The sequence below is a fragment of the Carassius gibelio genome, chromosome B14 (genome assembly GCF_023724105.1).
Source record: "Carassius gibelio isolate Cgi1373 ecotype wild population from Czech Republic chromosome B14, carGib1.2-hapl.c, whole genome shotgun sequence".
Lineage (NCBI taxonomy): Eukaryota > Metazoa > Chordata > Actinopteri > Cypriniformes > Cyprinidae > Carassius > Carassius gibelio.
In genome coordinates, this window is record NC_068409.1 from 13,165,323 (window position 1) to 13,184,705 (window position 19,383).

General features: G+C 37.0%; 1 protein-coding gene across 1 annotated transcript in view; it reads right to left on the reverse strand.

Annotated features, from left to right (window-relative positions):
• Positions 1-952: 952 nt before the first annotated feature.
• LOC127971139 (polycomb group RING finger protein 3) overlaps positions 953-19,383 on the reverse strand; it is a 33,728-nt gene continuing 15,297 nt past the window's right edge. Inside the window, exons 5-10 of the mRNA XM_052573953.1 lie at positions 16,894-16,949; positions 16,603-16,713; positions 13,302-13,390; positions 9,035-9,172; positions 6,826-6,906; positions 953-6,439 (exon numbers count right to left, since the gene is read on the reverse strand). Of these exons, the coding sequence (XP_052429913.1) occupies positions 6,392-6,439; positions 6,826-6,906; positions 9,035-9,172; positions 13,302-13,390; positions 16,603-16,713; positions 16,894-16,949 (523 nt within the window). The 3' untranslated portion in view covers positions 953-6,391. The remainder of the gene's footprint in view (positions 6,440-6,825; positions 6,907-9,034; positions 9,173-13,301; positions 13,391-16,602; positions 16,714-16,893; positions 16,950-19,383) is intronic.

Below are 19,383 nucleotides of genomic sequence, written 5' to 3' on the forward strand. Positions count from 1 at the left end.
TTTAAGAACTAATGAACGTTCAGCAATGTTGCTGGAAAGCTCATTAGATGAAACCGTGGGTGACTTTGCTTTGCTTTAAATACAAATCAAACAGGATAAATGAACAGCACCCGCCATTCCTGATACTTCATTAGTCTGCAGTTTTTCAAACGGTCAGAAGTGAAATGAGAAGGAATGAGGATATTACAGGCTCATTACCTCCGAGTTGGAGACTCTGACCGACACCTTACCAGATCCATGGTGCTCTATTCTGTTCGTGCCGTGCATCTCGAGGCAGTGGGCTCACCTCGTCACGGTATCTTTAACATGGTATGAAGCCTCATTTCAGTGAGTGTTCACTTGGGAATTTACAAACAGAGAAAGGCAAAGCCATTATATTTGGTCACACCTCTGGGATTTCTAAACCGGCAGCTTTGTTGTTAATATCCTTTGTTGCTTTCCTTCATTCATTCAGAACAGCTTTATGGCATAAAATGGCTGAACAGTATTGAATTGGAATCTGAACTGAAATGACAGAAATAGAAATGCACTGCATTCATCTTTAGTGTTGTGCCAAAACAAATAGTTACTATACAAGTTACATAAGCTGTATAAGTGAATTACAATTTCTGAAGTTAAAAATTAATTACATATTTTTTGAAAACTTTATGTACTAAAACAGATAAAGCTAACATAAAAGTTAATAAAAACAAAGTAATTAGATTCAATATATTAATAAAAATAGTGTATATGTATCGATAATATGTGCACAACCCTGAGATTGATAAGACATTATAAGATAATTAATTCAAATAATCATTCAATATGGCAATAAGGTTTATAGATGTTTTTGGCCATTCATAGAATGAATACTTGCCTGGAAAATTTAAACTCCTTAAAAGGGACTTTATGTGATTAAATTCTAATTTAATGTACTCCAATCTTTTGTAAGCAGAATACAAAGAGACACTTATTTTAAGGCATTTATTCATGAAATACACACTTTCAAAATTTCAACAAAAGCTTCCATAAAATTGTAAGAAACTCCAGCCCAGTTTGAACAAAACTCCTTTGTGTGACTATGGAAACCATGTGCAATAAATAATCATTACGCCAGAAAAAAAAGAGACAAGGAAAAGGACACTATTAAAATGTCAATATTTTACCACTTAAAGAAACTGAATAGCTGTTGCAAAAGGAAAAAAAGAAAATGTGAGGAAAACAATGTGCTATGTTTGGAACATTAGTGTGAATTGCGCCAAGCAGGCACCCGTAGAATCAGAGGAATGAGAACTGTATGGACTCTATCTGTGACCTGAGCACCTAACGAACAGATATAAATCGAATGAAGCTTCCAGAGCTGAAACCAAGAACCATCTGAGAGACATATATTGCACTTTTTTTTCCTTGGATACATAATGATCGTTCCACACGACCCAATCTCAATGCTTTTCCCAATCCCACCAAAACCTTAAAATGAATTTTCAGCTTCTTTCATACACAAAGCGCATCCATGGATAAGACTATATACTGAATGGCAGAGAAGAAAAAGGGATATAATGCTTAAGTGACACTATTTCATCATGTTCAAATCCTGTATATGTCAATCAATCAAAGCATGTACAGATAAAGATATCAATGAGAGGCGGCAAATCTCGACAGTATATTTCAGAACACTTCAGTCTTTACAGTAAAAATAAATAACATTTAATTGGGGGAAATGTGAGAAGTCTGATAAATATCTATGGCTCATTTGAGGATGCCACCTTGAAGGTTGGTCGCTTCTAATCAACAACAATCCAAATACAATACCCAGACTGTGAATAACTGTGAAAACCAGTGGCCCAAACAAGACAGATTTTGTACAGGGATGTTTTAATGCTTTTAACCGACAGCAAACAATAGACATCGTGGCATACCTTGCAATCACTAGCCAATCAGACTCATAATCAGTGGAACCCAAAAACGGACCAGTCATAGTAGCTCAATCAACGCAAGCCTAGAAAAGTCACCCGCAGAAACCCTATTAGGACAGGATTGCGGTTTCTGTGTGTCTGATTTTACAGACTCTCAGACCTTAACGCAGAGTGCTCTTTAAACACACTGCTCTAGTGAGAATACAATCACGGCAGATGACTCAGAGGACAGACGATCCTGACTCGAGAGACTGACTGGAGAGAGATGATATACAGAAAGAGAAATAAACCCAAATGGTGCCCTTTTAGGGCTGCTGTAAGCTTTTCAAATGACAATAAATAAGAAGTGCTTTTCAGCACAGCTGAAATCTTGCACGATGGAGAAATTGGTAGTTTTTATTTTATTTAAATGTTTTCTGTTGTCACAGAGGTGAATCATGAAAACATGTCTAGGTCAAATTTCACTCCGATAAAAAAAATAAGAAATTAAATAAATATAGAACATTAACCGTATTATTAGACCATTAAAGGGATAGTTCACCTTAAAATGAAAATTATATTGTGATTTACTCATCCTCTAGTTGTTCCAAACCAGTATGGGTTTCTTTCCTATATATATTATATTATGAAGAATTTTGGTAACCAAACAGTTTCTGGTAGCCACAGAAATACACTATATGGAAAAATGAATACCAGTTAGGAAAAACATGAGGAAGAGTAGATGACAATATTTTACATGCCAGTTAAGCCAAACTTGCTCCAATCTGGCCATTCTCAGTTTTCCCCCACAAAATTCACATTGAATTACATCAGCATAAATGCCTACAAGAAATATTTCCATGTATAAATAATTAAATATAATATTTTTTACATCACATTGATGACAATTGGAGAAAACATCACATTGGTCATTATACAACAGCAAAAAAATAACTTCTTTTTTTTCTTTGGGGTGAAATATGACCCAGATACGTTACAGATTATTTCCTGAGATTCACCAAAGGATCGTCCTCTGATATCATCTCTACATCTCAAGATTCAGCTCAGTTTCAAATTTCAAAGTCAGTCACGGAGCACCATTGTCGCAGGGCCACACGCTGCCAAAAAAAAAAAAACTAGCAAACGGAGAAGATAAGACCAGCCTCCAGTCTTGGCAACTTCAGTCTGGACACAGTCCACAGCTTCTAAAGCAGTAAAGCGGGTCTCTAGTAAGCTTCTTACAGCCTGCCTGTCAAGTGAAGTAGCGCGGATGTCTCAATGCAAGCCTGATAACATGGCCCGAGTATCGATCAATCCCAATACTGCACAGGATAGTGAGTCTACCTCAGAGCGCTAACACACCTCTCATGCACAATGAGGCCCTGGGAGAGTGGAACTGTGCGGTGAGTTAAACAATACTAAAGCAAAAAACCCTGTCTTCCGACTTGCCTTCATGGCCAAAAAATGGAACAACCGCATAGAGATTTGTGATAGAGGTTTCACAATATAGAACAGTGCCAGAACAAGTTGCCATGTTCAAATCCTGGAATGATCGAGAAAAGCTATGGAAGGATACACAACAGGTCTTACTCTAAATGCTAGTGTTCTTTATGACAACGAATTTGCCATTTGAGATTTATTCAGTTTGACCTAGGACAGCAGTAAAAGAAAATTCATGAATCCATAACCAACTGTCCTCGAAGACAGGCTGTAAAAACAAGTTTTACACGACCTGAGAGCACCAAACATTTCAAAAAGCTGTACAGGTATTTTAAGACTCAGCTCTGGTCTGCACCATGTTTAGTTCGGTTTATTTGTAAAAGGTACAAAAGATTAGCACCGGTTATTGGCTCAAATGGGAGAAACGGCAGCGAACACCAGCCTTCACCATGGCAATGACCCCAAGAAATGACGAGCATCAGAAACGCATTAAATAAAACCGTGAAATTGTGCATTTGTTGCATTTTCATCACCAGGAATAAACCGGCAGTCTGTTTGGAATGCTAGCCATTTAAATGTTTGTGTGAAATGGTGGATACATACAAGAACGCAATACTTAAAACCATGACATCATCTCCTTTATGAGAGCATATTGGCAATGCAATAAAGCCAAACAATATGCAGAGAAGCTGAAAACAGAACGCAAACTGAGATAATTCACATTATAAGAAAAAAGACTCATGGGCAAGACTCCAGTATTGGATATAAAATAAAATAAAATCAGTATTGGTGGAATAACTTGATGATATCCAGAGAAATGTGGTCAAGCTGGTTTGGCATTTACCCGTGTAAAAGTTGACCCTTTGTTTAAAAGTAAAAACAGACCTTTTTAAGTAAACGTTTGGATATAAAAAATTCAATCAGCTCTTTGAGAAAGATTTCAAATACATTTACGTTAGAAATCTGATAAGAGCCCTTTAATGTTTGATCAACTAGAAGCAGTTTGTCTGCCACAATGGAAATAAAAAATAACTTTAATTCATTGAGGGCTCACAAAAAAAGATAAATAAATAATAAAACCATCGATTTCAACAACTAGCCAATTTTCACCAACCTAACTCGAAAAATCATACTCCGATCTAAATTTGCCATTTTCCTCTATATTAAATCAGTTAAGGTCAAGCGCTTTTTCGCATTCTGCCTTCCATGTAGCTTGCCATCTGGAATAGAGTGAAGTCAGGAGGGAGTATGAAGCCTTTGGCACTAAAGACAGTGATAAAACAAATAACTGTACAATACATATGGACGGTTACTTGTGGGTTACATTCATACTGTTGAGGAGCAGAGAACTGACATCACATCATTGTAAGGACTGAATGTTACATCTTCAATTAAATGGTAATGCATTGCATATATGACATTGAGGCTATGGGATTATATGACAGGGTTGGCTGTTTGTGAAAGTAAGTTAAAGATATTAACATACTAAGGATCATCCTCACACATCCTTAAAGATTCTAGAGCTGTAAATTAACATTCGGGAGGATCAAATGATTAAAAGCACCTTTCCTGTTCAAAAATCGATTTTAATCACTGATGCGTTTAATTAGACACTTAAAATTCATCCTTAATTAAAGAGAACCAAAATTGCATCAAAAAACATCTGCACCACTTAAAAGAGATGTACTGATAGAGTGAATTTCATAACTTGCTTGGGTCATATTTTACCCCAAAATCGAATGAAAAAAAGAGGAAAAAACGTTAAATAATTTATATATCTTTTGTAAAATAATTTCTAAAATGATGATAATAATTATTATAATTCATTTATTACATTTTATTTAAGAAAAAGTAGATTGTTTTTATGACCATTAAGACTTTTTTGCATCGTGGCATTATTTTCTTAATAAATAACAATCTACAAATCTGCTTTTTACTGCAATGCAAATACAAAATAAAAGATTAGAAATGTAAAGAAATGTTATTTTAAAATTTTATTTATAAATCACATATGTATACACTGTACTGACTATAAGGTGTGCTGTAAATAATGATTTTTCTTTTACTGAAATACACAGTTACCATTTACTGTAATACACGTTTTACTGTATTACAGTAATGCAAATCTGTATTGAGAAAAATGAAAATAATGGCAAAAACAAATCTTAATAGTCCCAAAACCAAGCTAAATTTCCTTTAGGCAAAATAGAATTTATTTTTTTCTTTTGATTTTGGGGTGAAAATATTTAGCTGAATATTTATGTCTTTTCCATGTAGCCACATAAACACAAGCCAAAATATAGCATTTTTGGAAAACCACTCCAATCTGTCTCTATTTTTCTAGCCGTTTAGTCTTTCACACACACTTTCATAACATCTTTCATCCCTTCTCTCCACCAACAACTTTTATATACAATATTGGTAAATAGAACATAAATACTACACATAAATTTGCCTATTCACAATTCCACTCGTAGCGACGCCGAAAAGTAAAGAAAGAAACCGCTCTGAAATAATACACTCATATAAACCGCTTTATATGAGCTTTCGAAAGGCTCTGCACTCCCGAGAAGTGTTGGGTAAGACCTGAGAGAGAGCGGTCAGTTTGAAACGCCTCTTCTCTTCTGGTTAGCAGTGTAAAAGTGGACACTTCCACGGAGGGCGGCAGACACCGAGCACCATCTTTTTGCCCATAATTGAAGTAGGAACAAAGTCCAATGGTACAAAAAAAAAAAATGTTAAACCTTTTCTCATGATCTTTTTTTTGTCTTTTTTTTTATAGTGTAAACAGCGCGATAGAGTCTTGGTTCCACTTCTCTCATCTATACAAAAGTATAAATATATGCTTTCTCTCAATTTTTCACATATATAGGACATATAGCAGACGAACAAACAGAGAAAAGCGGTTGTTCCCAAAAGTCGCCAGTGTCGCAGTGGCTGTGCTGGTTTTGTTGTTTGCTGGCTCGTATCTGTGTTGACGAGTGTTTGTTTGGTGTGGGCGTTGATGGTCTCTGCATATATAGCACGTAGCACAGTCCTCAGCCACTGGGCCAAAACAACCAAGCATTTTTGTCCAACTACAGCAGATCCATTTTAGGTCTGTAATGAAGGAGGAGGGGGGATTTCTGGAACGCACACAAAACACACAAGCATTTGTGTGACAAAGTCATAGAGTCACTAGAATGGAAACAAAGGCACAGAAAGTCAAGTGCATCTATTGTTTTTGCAATGGAATTTCAGGGAAGCAGAATTAGATATGCAGCCTTCAAAAAAAAAAAAAAAAACATCTCTGCATCAAAATGTCAATTTCTGACTTACTGTTGAATGAACATTCCTTGAAATGGAAGAGATGAATATATAATACTGGTCAAGACAACACAAAGACAATTTCATATCTTCACATGCTGTGTTTGATTATGCATGCATGCAAATTACGAGAAAGTGGCATGCACATCAGAACGGTAAACGGGAAGAATAAACCTACGACAAGCATACATATATCATAAATTACCTTAAATCTCCATCTTGTTACCACAACAAATTTCAAAGTATGGTCCTTGCCCAAGATTTCTTCATTGCATAAGATGTCCAGCTGAAAATAAGCACAAAAATATAGCAAACAAGCCCCAAATATACAGTATACGAGAAAAGACTAAACAAAACTATTCTTTATGTTATCTTGCAGAACCATTAAAGATGCAGGATGTAATATTGACAGTTAGAACGTTAGCCAATGAGCCTTACAGTTTAAGGTGATGAGTTGTTTTATTTGTGTTTAATATTCCTCTTTTTCGATAGATGCAGAGGCTTTTTTGGGTTGGGTACAGTCTGTGATCTTTGACCCAGTTCGTTTGCTGGCTTTAATGGCTGCGATACACTGCGTTTTCCACAAATTGGCAACCCTGTCGCAATACTATTGGTTACACTCGCAGTGGGTGGAGTCACACAGACCAAAACAAAACATTCCGACACGGAACATACATTTCAAAACAGAATAACTGGCTAAAATGTTGTTTTACAGACAAACAAATATGTGAATTTAGCAAGTTTATCAAATATCTGCGAACAATTTATGGTATTTTTATGATCTAGTACAGTCAAAAAAAATTACATACAGCACCTTTAAATAATCCAGCTGCTCATTAATCGCACAATAAACTGAATGTTTACCCTTATTAGGAGAAGGGTCAGGATGGTCAAATAGTCTGCTGCTCAATAACCTATTAGCCATCCTTAATGATTCCTAATGTGTTTTAACATTTTTAGCAACCTCAGACTCCATAGAGAAAGTTTCAGCATGCTAACAACTTTAGCACAACATTACAGCAATCAAACGTAGTTCACTGCCTCAAGTTAAAATTTAGGCAATTACTTTTGGACTCAAACATTTTCATGACATAAATGTTACGTTTTTAAGATGATGTGTCAAGTTGAAAACATTAGAAATGCATCTTGCAATCTGGCTGCGTTTTAAAACATCTAGTTTTGCACAGATATTCCAACATATTTCACAGCTAATTACCAAATAAATAAACTCGTTTTCCCTACATACACATTATTTATTACTCATATGAGTGATTTTTTTAATCAAAGATACACTATAAAAATATTTTAGTAACAGCTATGTAGAAAATAATTATGACATTGCTCAAATTTATAGTTTAACAGGCATTATACAAAAATATGAACACTGGAACTGACCAATCAGAAAACATTATTCCAGAAAACCGCATAATCAATTGTGTACGAATGTCTTTGGGGACAGGTGGGATTTTATGCTGCTTTACAGAAAAGTGACAGTCACTCGCAACATTCAGTTCCACCTATTATTCCAGACAAAACAAAAGACGCAAAACCTTTAATGCACAAGAGCAGCCATAACCGCCCAAAGGATTATGTGCATCACAGTATAAGGGATGCCACTCTCTCTGGAATGGTGCGCAGCGAAACACCGATGCTGGTCTCTGTGTGTTTTGGCTCGCTGGGAGTCGATCAAGAGCAGCACGACCACAGCAACACCTGCTGGAGGCCATGAGCTCTCGCCATTATTCAGCTTTTAAAGTCATCTAGGATGCGAGCCAGGGATGTTCAGAGACAAACTTTGTCAGTGAAACAAAGAAACTTCTGATGCTTATTAGGATTTAGCTCTTCAAAGATTTTCCTTTTCTCCTACACTTCAAACAGAGTTGCTACACAAACCGCCGCCATTCCAGAGTTATAGTTTTTTTATCTGGCTCGGAGCGGTATTGTGCTGTTGGCAGCTATAACTCTCGATACTCGCCGAGAACAACAGGCATCTGACAGTATTATTGCGGGGGAAAGTTTCTGACGGATGTGTGCGGTGGAATAGCCCACACATTTCTAACACAAAGGAGGGAAGAAAGGGTGATGGAGCAGCAATAATTAGTCAAGTTTTGTGTTAAATTGTACTATGAGACATTGGCAGGCTGAGAGATACATGACAGAGAGCAAATGATATTACAGGCTATTATTTGTCTCTGAAAATATGAGGCATGCTGAAAGCTTTAAGGGAATCGTGACAGCGCGGAGGAGCTTTGAAATGCACATGGTGACTCACGCAAGAGCCATTGTCATGAAGGGAACGGCGATTGCCGGCCAGCATGGTGGCAAAGGTCTCTAACAAGTTAACTTTAACCGAGGGAAAGGAAAGATAATGGGTTTTATTTTGAACTTCGCTCCAGGTCTGGCGGATCACATACCTCATTGAAAGATGTCAGGTTTAGCTTCTTCGCGATGAACTTCTTGAGGTGGAGAACAGTCGCCTGAGCCGAACAACGAATCCACTTCCGCTTGAGTCCTCTGAGCTTACTGCTGTTACACTCCAGACAGATACTCACCTGAACAGACAAAAGCAAGAGAGACTGTGAAATGGCTTTAGCTTAACTATATTGTGTGAACAAGACACCATGTAGAGCCTCAAAAAATAATGATATTTCAGGTACTAAACCTACTAAACCAGTTGAATGATCCTTCAGTCTCTAATATAATCTAATCAGTCTTCTTACTTTTTTTAGACCTGTACTGTACTTGTATAAAACTTTGCATCGCTAATGATTGCCATCACTCACATCGCCTAGAAACTCCACAGAGGGTGGCAGACACCATCATCTAACAGGTTTAAACTGACTGCAATTTGCAGCTAGAAGCAATGGGAGGAAATCAATTTTGAATACAAATGAAAAGATTCGTAATCATATTTAAATGTATACTATATTTATATACACAAGTGTGTGATTTCATCAGTGTTTGATGACATTGCAGGATATCCCATATGATCTAATCTTATCAAATGAACTGAATTTCTTGAACCGTGTAGGAGCCCTGCAAATTTGAGCACTTAAAGCTTAAATTTTGCATTATTCAAAAATAGATATTTCATCCCTATCACTTTTTCTAGCATATTTGTGAGAACACCGCAGGTCATTGTGTCAGTCACAACATCATATGCAAGATGAGTCATTCTCAGTCTCTGACGGCACCTGTCACAACAACATGAAGACCATGTTTTAGCTTGGTGGGTTATTGCAAGGAATATTCGACACATGGAATTCAACAGAAAGGGAATTCATTAAGCATTCTTGATGAATATGGCAGCACAGATAAACGATGCTGACTGAAAATCTAGGGCCAGTTGCATAAACTTAGCCTGTATGTTAAGACAGTGTCTTATGAAACTAGTTTGACCAATAAATGAAGCCAAGTGGTAATTAGTCTTATACTTTGGATTCCACTTGACTAAACTTAGTTTTTATGTAACCGAATGTAAAAAAAATAAAAATGGACTCATCTTAAAAAAAAAAATTGATGACTAACTTTTAAGACTATTCTAAACCTTTTATGCAACCGGCTACAGGGGACGACAACAGATTTTTTTAACAGACATTTTGTCCATCTTTAATTTAAATCACACAGTACCATTCAAAAGTTTGGGGTTAGAATTATTATTATTTTATTTTTTTTAAGATAATGGATACTTTAATTCAGAAATGAAACCGTAAAAGACATTTTTTAATGTAACAAAAAAAAAAATCTATTAGACAATATTCTTATTCAAAAAATGCATGGCCACACATACAAATACCGATGCCACCAACACTATTTCCACAACAAAGCGGCAGATGCTAGTGAGAGCTCCACCATCTTTCAAAACCGAGCTGAGGGTTGAGTCGCCCCAGGCTGCCCGGCAGGTGCAGTGGCAGAGTGAGGGCTTCAGAGAGTCGAGACGCATTAAGGATTTCATGCCTCTCTCACTCCCCGTCCCTCTGTCCTTCTGCCGATAAGTGACTGAGCAGTGCAGAGTGGCACAGCGGCCAATTTTGGACCAGGCCTCACCAAGAACAGACAGTAATGGAGAAAGATGAGGAGGGGCAGCTGCGCCTGGCGGCTAAATGCCGGCCCATTTCAAGGGCAAACGGTGCCGGGAGAAAACTGAGGGTTTCTGAGGGCCACGTACAACCAAATACTTTACAAGAACAGTGTGCTGTAAATCTGAGATTTGCTCGGTTATAGGCAGGTGGTGAGATGTAATAAAAACATGGGTGTACTATTAAACACAACGAAGGAATTTCACCATTAGCTGCACGCGCGTGTGTGTGTGTAATTACTGGGTCATTACTGCACGGCCGTGGCTGCTATGCTCACTGCAAACAGTCACACAAATGACTAATGGTGAACTCACTCAACCAATTAAAACTCCAGACCCCAGAACAACCACATAGGAGACCTTTTATTTGTAGCAGCCATCACTGAATATCCTTCCTTCCTCAAGATGCCGTGAGCTGTTGATTATTGTGATTTACAATCTAATTCTACAAGGGTCAATATTCTGATTTGTGTAGGGAATCACCACAGGTTGGTATCTATCATGAACTCACTATGCTATTAGAAGCACAGATTCAGAAGTCATTTTAAAAAGGCTGTATTCTACACTTGCAGTATTTAGTTTCCCTCAGAACAATTTCATGTACATAATTCAGTCAGTTGTATTTTTTAATGTCCATTCTCTACACGCTCTCTAACCCTTAGAATTAAATTTCTTCTTTGTAATATATTTTACAGGCAACTGGTGATCTTCAGTTTAAACAAATTACTAATGATTCATATCTTTTCAGTGATTCCTGTGGTCTGAATTGTATAAACTGGACTGATTTGGATTCAGAGACTCACTAAACTCTTTCAGATACGCCAAACTCACAGTAATTTCTATTAACAACATGCAACATGTGGTGACGATTATGTGTGGACCGAAAATAATCACTGAATATCAAATTTTTGATTTTACTTAAAAGGAACTGCTTGACCCAGTTTAGACCCAATTTGCAGAAACAAAGTCGGCTTCTCATTATTTAAGGTAGTATGATAAATGTAGCGAGCAAGATAAATATGCTTATAATTCATTAAATGGAGGGAAAAATGTAATGGACAATTTTACTCAGATGCAGAGTGAATTTTTACTAAACAAATATCAGTAATAAATCCATTTAATTCATTTGCATTACGCACATTTGGCCCAGGCTGGTTCTTTTTGGCCCAATTTCTCCTCACAAGGTCACGTCAGATGGGTCTGACCAACAGACACAGAAGTGTTCCACAGCCATCAGAGCATAGCTGAACGAGCACTACTGAAATTTTCATTCACTTTTTACATTATATATGAGGCCAAAGTGCCTGTCTCGGCTTTACTATAGCAGGCCGTATGAACAGACAATCTGTCCTCACACTTTAACAAGAAATCCCATGACCACAGGACATCAGTAACTCTGCAATCTTCATCGATCGCTTCCTCCAACAAAGAACACACACCCATACTTAAGCCATTTACACTATACCGTCTCCATTCCTTGTTATTCTGTGTGCTTTCTGCTCTATAAATCTCGCTCACACATGCACACACTCCACTAGGAAAACTTATATCACAGCATGAGTTATTGAATCAGCTGCTTTTGCTGGAAATGCAATCACTGCAAAAAATGGTATATGTTTTAATATTGCCAACCACGCAAATGTATCCAAGATAGTATATGCAGCATAACATACAGAACACCATACACTCCACTCGGTATCAGAATCTATATAAGGAAGAGAATTTGTATTCCTAATGCAGAAGCAGGGAGTAGACGGCAGCCGCACAACCTTCTGTTATAATATTATTAAGAAGCTCAGAGGAGAGCAGGAAAACAAACTCCACTATATAAGAGTCTTTAATAATTCTACCAACCCTCTAAAACAATGAAATGGCTCTGCATTAATATCTGAACACAGACTGGATATCACAGACAGGAAGGGGCAGAGCGTTTGACATATTGACATTTTAAATGGAATACTAGAATACTGCAGGTTATATATATATATATATACACAAGGTACATGCATTATGCATATTATTACCTTTGTCATTATGCAATGACAAAGGTAAACAGTATTGTGCTACACTTTACCTTATTATATGCAGGTAGAATTTAATAAGTTACTTCAAAATTGTTCAAAAAATGTATATAAAATAAATTCCAAATTGTAATATTTAAAAGAATGAATTTAATTTTAAAATATATCATTAAATTTAACTTGTAATAATATTTCACAATATTACTTTTCATAGCATTTTGTCAGCCTTGGTGAACATAAGCAACTTCCTTTTTTGTGCAAAAGAAAACTCTTAAAAAAAAAAAAAAACATCTCAAAGTCGATTTAATTGGTTCATTCATCACAATGGAAACTGGTCATGTTGAGAACCCTGCATTATGGGATTTGCTATTCTATGCTGGGTCTGCTCTTGTAGACTTGGAAATATATGTCATCCATGTATTCCAGAGTACTGTAGAAAATAGACTGCAGAAATAGACTAGTACAGTAGTATGATATTCTAAACATAGCTCTTACATGTTCTTACTAACTAGGACACGCTAACGGAATGGGATGCTCCCTTCTGGGACATTAGTGAGGTCAGATGGGTACGGGGAAACCTACCTGCTCATCACTGCGATGGTAGTCATTGTCCTCCTCTGCTTTCTCATCTCCTGCTTCCTTACTGGCTGGATCTTCTGATTTCAGATCACCTGGTGGTGTAAAATGTAAAAAATAAGTTTAGTCCCTAAACAACCATAAGAACCACCTTTTTGTGCACATCCATCTCTCCACAATTCTGCTTTCAAAATACTGTAGCACATGCATTCTTTTTCCAAACATCATCTTCGCTTTATAAAACAATCAATGTTTAATCATGACTTGTATAAGGATTCCAAGAATTTGTGATTCATTGCTTTCTCAGAGCTGGAATTATATTGAGTACAAGTTTGTGACTCTGGGAAGAGTTTCTTCATTACACAGTGAAGAAACATTCATCAAACACAAAAAAAGCAATTATCCCAACCTGCTCCCCCAAAACAAGTCTGCACCTCATCAGTGGAAACAGATTCATTTGTGTTTCAACCTGTCCAAAGAACGCTTCACACCTCAGACAGGCAGACAGCTGCCCACTGATCAGGTCGGAAAATAGGGCTGCATCTCATTACAGTTTTATGGAAGCCTAAAAATACTCTCCTTTATTAATATTCATGAGAGGGATCCAATGTAATCTACACTACCATTCAAAAGTTTGGGGTCAATAAGATTTCTTTAATGTTTTTTTTTAATATATATATATATAAAATCAATACTTTTATTCAGCAAAATGCATTAATCAAAAGTGACAGGAAAGACGTTTATAATGTTACAAATGATTTATATTATATAAAAAAAATTTTTAAAGGTTTCCACAAAGGTATTAAGCAGCACATTGATTATAACAAACATATTTCTTAAGCACCAAATTAGCATATTCGAATGATTTCTGAAGGATCATGTGACACAGTCCTGAGTAATGATGCTGAAAATTCAGCTTTGCATCACAGGAATAAATTAAATAAATAAATATATTAAAACAAATTCATGATTTTAACTCCTATATCAATATATTACAGTTTTTTTTCTATATTTTTTTACCCCCAAAAAACTGCAGCCTAGTTGAGCATGATTTTTTTTTCTATATTATTTAAAAATAAAATCTTACTGACTTTTTTTTTTCCTGTGGCTGTTGACAACAGGCTACAGATGCTTTCAATATAGTTTAAGCTGCATTTAACTCAGATTTTCCTTCATTAATCCTTAAAACAAAATGTACTTAAAATGATCACCAAAACTGGACAACAGAGGAGGGAATTTGATGCATGTGACCAGACCAGTCAAGTGTGTCTGACTTATTTTATTTCATTTTTGACTTATTTTATTTCATTTCAAATGAACGACTGTCCACACACCCTCATGATTTCGTATGAGGGGCTGTCAAACATCACTATGACATTGTCATTGCATCACCAGATAGCAGCCACATTAATGGGAAAGGGAAAGAGTTTTGTGCATCTGGACGAAATGCAGTCTGGATTCAGTCTTCTTAAGCCTTGACTGCTACAGCGATGGCTTCTTCCCAGGACACTCAGGATATCCTTTCCGATAGTTAAAATGTTCCCTGACTGGGAAAAAGTTCACAGAGTCTGGGCTAATCTGCAGCAAGCAGGCTGTGAAGGAGAGAAAAAGCAGGACTTCTAGCTAAAAAAAATAATAAAAAAGTCGTTACGGTGTCTAATAGATGAGGTCCCTCTATAAAGCTGTCTGTGGATGAGGTGCACAAGCTCAGGTAGCAATTTTACTATGCTTTCCGGAAGGGTGACTTCTTTTTCAAGCTCGGCAACAGTCTGGTTAATATCCACTGTGATGGGATTTGAGAAGCACCATCAGTCACCCTATCATGGCAGATTCAGAGCAGCCCTAAAACCACCCTTATAAAAGCACATTTTCAGAAAAGCATTTTCAATGCTCATAACCCTCATAAATGAAGGCTATCATGCTTCATGCTTATTTGTGGGCAGGTAATGAAGACAGTTACGTCATCATTTCACCACGTTTTCTTCTCCTCTTGGTTCAGTTTGATGGTTCAGATGAACCAGGAAGACTTCAAATGAAGTATTATTCAGAAAAAACAGGTCTGTTAAACTTGCTGATATAATGTGGAACAAGAGACCACTTATGTCTGAGCCTTATTTACTACAGTGCATGAATCCATCCAGCCATTCCAACTGCTGACTCAACCTGCCTGAGGGCCAGTATTTGCACAGACTTTATCACTGAACAGGGTACTGAAAGATGAAAAGAGCAAGATACTGCCTGGGTTTAGATAACTGTTTCCTCAAACAAACGGTAAGGGCCTGTTTACCACCGAATACACCAAAATAAGGGGCTTGTTTATGGTCTACAGGCTTTCATACATTCTTTCTTCATTCTTCAGCTCCGTTAGACTAATATACTAAAAGAACAATTCTAGGCAACGTAAGAAATGATGTTTTGTGCAAACAAAAGTCAAGCTGTGATGTGAAAATGAAAGCACGTTTGTACAACAATTTTCAAGTCTCTTATGCTTCCCATTGATTTGACATAGTACAATTTAAAATAACTGTTTACTGTTTTAATCGATTTTAAAATATAATTTATTCCTGTGATGCAAAGTGGAAATTTCAGTATCATAACTCATCTTCAGTGCCACATGATCTTTCAGAAATCATTATAATATGCTGATTTGCCACTCAAGAAACATTTCTTTTTTTTATTATCAGTGTTAATACATAGTTGTGCTTCTTAATGTTTTTGTGGAAAGCATTACACATTTTTTCATGAATCGTTGATGAAAGAAAGAACAGCATTTATTTGAAATAGAAATCTTTTTTAACATTATAAATGTTTTCAATGTCACTTCTGATCAATTTAATACATCATTTATTGTATAAATAAAAGTATTAATTTAAATATATAAATATATATTCTTTAAAAACAAATAACTTACCCCCAAACTTTTGAATTGTAGTGCATAATTCAATATTCATTACTTAGTAAATATCCATTTCAGTAATGAGAAAAACCATTGAGAATACAAAAAGCATACAAAAAGAAATCTGTACACATTACAGTAATGAAGAATCTGGGGAAAATATGCTTTACTACCAATAAAAAATAAATAAATAAAAAAGTCACGCTGCAAAAATGTAAACGGTCCTTCAATATGATTTACTTTAAAGGTCTTTAAATCTTTCAAAAACATGTCTGTTTCACATTTCACCACTCCTCCCCCCCAAAAAAAAAAAAAAAAAATAATATTTTTTCAACGGCATACTGTCCCACTTCCCCTGTGATCGTAAATGGTCTGTACCACCTACAGCAGTTAAAGAGAGCTGGGACGTACCATTGCGCTGTGAGTCCAGGTGGGTTTTCACGTTACACAGCTCTCCTTTGACGTCTCCAGGCACCTCCATGCCTAACTTCTGATAAAATTCTCTCTGTTTTGTCATCTCCGCTGCACACAAGAAAGCAAAGAAGAAAAATTAAAGCATTACTATTAAAATCTTACACATCATTAGCTTCATAAAATATGCTTTACATAAAAAAAAATACCATCATAAAATGAGAGAATTTTTGTTGCCAGTTCACATGGATCTTATGGATAGCATTTCAAAAACAAACAAAAAAGACAAACCTTCTTGCAGCCCTGGCACCAACTTATAGACAATATCTTGCATTGTTCGGTCATGGCTGAGGGAAAGGGAGAAACAGAAATGAATATAATTTATTCAAACAATATGCATTATTACACCAAGAAACACAGCTGAAGGACAAGAAAGAAATACACAAAAATGTACACCAAGAAAATTGCAATTCGCATTTGCATTCAGCAGGCACGTTCCCTCATAACTATGATTGTTAATTAGCATTGAGTGTAGTTCTTCCTCGTGTCTCTAATTCTCCTGTGACTGACAGTTCCCAGGGCTTGGAGGTAAAACCTATTAAGCGTGTGTTGATATGTTCATCTCTGTGGCGCCTCTGGTACGGCTGCCCGCCTCCGAGAACATGTTACCATGCCACAAAACCCACGAGTGCTGGTTCCAAGCAGCAAACAGCCAAAAAAAGCACCCGCTTTGAGATTCACAGCTCTTGTTGTATATCTTCTACATTCTGGGATACTGTAAATTAACTCTGAACAAATTTGAAACTTTGCAGGCATTAATTCAAACCTAATGAAACATGTCAAGAACATTTATATAAAACCTTTAAGTGATAGCTCACCCAAAAGTTAAAATTCTGTCATTAATTTCTCACCCTTGTATCATTCCAAACCTGGAAAACCTTTGTTTTTCGTCAGAACACCAATCAAGATATTTTTGTTGAAATCTGAGAGTTTTCTGACCCTGCATAGACAGTCCCAGAAACATAGTAAGGATATCGGTAAAATAGTCCATGCGACATCGTTGGTTCAATAATAATTTTAATGAAGCTACAATAATACTTTTTGTGTGCATAAAGAACAAAAATAACTTTTTTTTCCCTTCTGGGTCATTCTCCATTGCACATTCAAGAGAATCCTTGAATCATGGCACTCTTGTGATTGTGTGCTTCAAAGACCGACACGGAAGAAATCGTTGAATAAAGTAATTTTTTCTTTCTTTGCACACAAAAAGTATTCTCGAAGCTTCATAAAATTACGATTGAACCACTGATGTCACAAGGACTATTTTACCGAAGTCCTTACTATGTTTCTGGGCCTTGAACATTGTAGTTGGTTTCTTGTCTACGGAGGGTTTCATCAAAAGTATCTTTCTTTGTGTTCAAAATATGAATGAAGGTCTTATGGGTTTGGAACGATACGAGGGTGAGAATATTTGGTAGGTGAACTAAGAATTTTTTGGGTGAACTATCCCTTTATAGAAATGTGTCTGCAGTGTGACATTATTTTCAAGAAAATTAAGAACATTTATTCCTGTTTTGACATATCCTAAATCTCAGCCGTTATTACTCCAGTCTTCAGGGTCACGTGATCCTTCAGAAATCATTCTAATATGCTGATTCGGTGCTCAAGAAAATGTCTTATTATTATCAAAGTTGAAAACAGTTGTGTTGCTCAAACTAATATTTTTTGTTTCAGGATTCTTTGATGAGAAGCAAGTATAATTAAAAAAGTAAAATTAATTAATGATGTGATGAAACTAATATCACACTTCAACAAATGTTTTTTTTTTTTTAATTTCCCTCAAGATTTTTGGGTCAAGTTTAGTGTATGAGCCCTTGTGGCAGGTCGGTTCCTCTTAATAGTACATAATTACTCCGACCAGTTGGAAGCTGATCTTAGAAATGCCCTCGTGCCACTTTGAGAATACAGGCCACATTCTGTGTCAGAGTCCAGCTTGCTGTTAGCTGATCTGCTCCCTGAGGGCATGACGAGAGAGAAAGAGAGACAGAGAGAGATCAGGATTGTGAGGCAGCAGAGCACCTGTGTCCCTGGTGCACAACCAGTGCTACCACCTGTTCCCAAATCCCAGCAGCCTGGTGGGGAAGGTAGAGGTCCAATTAGCCTCCACCGAGCATCCACAGAGGGGTCCGGAAGGCCTGGTGGTGAGGGGGTGACTGGCATTTAGCTCTCCGATCAACAAAAGCTCGGTTTTCTGTGTGTGTGGGTGTATGATTGCGCAAGTACGAGAGAGAGCTGAGGATCAATGAGCTGCCACTGTTAATACAGACAAATCCAGTTTTCATTCACGATCAAACAGTGTGGCTCGTAAACACCAGGGTGTTAAACTAAGGTCAGATTAATCATGCAGAGAAGGAGGCGAGCTGGTTTGATGGCATACGACGTAATGTAACTGACCCCGAACTCTTATATTGTCTCTTCCTCTCGTATCCCACACAGCTTTCATCTACCAGCAAGGCTGGGGCGACTCTTTTCCGCCCCATTCAGAAGGAAGCACTGGGGCCGTGGTGAATATTTAATGTGTTTGGAAATTGTTTCTCATCAGCGAGCAACTCCAAGCTTCCACGCTGCTAAATGACAATTATGAAAGAGCTGGCATCCGGCCCAGCGCACCAGCAGATCCATCAGACACAGAGGCACCGATGCTCAGGGGGCAGATGGACGCCACACCCCGACAGTTTACACACACCTACACACTGAGCACATCTGCGCGTGTCTCTCAGC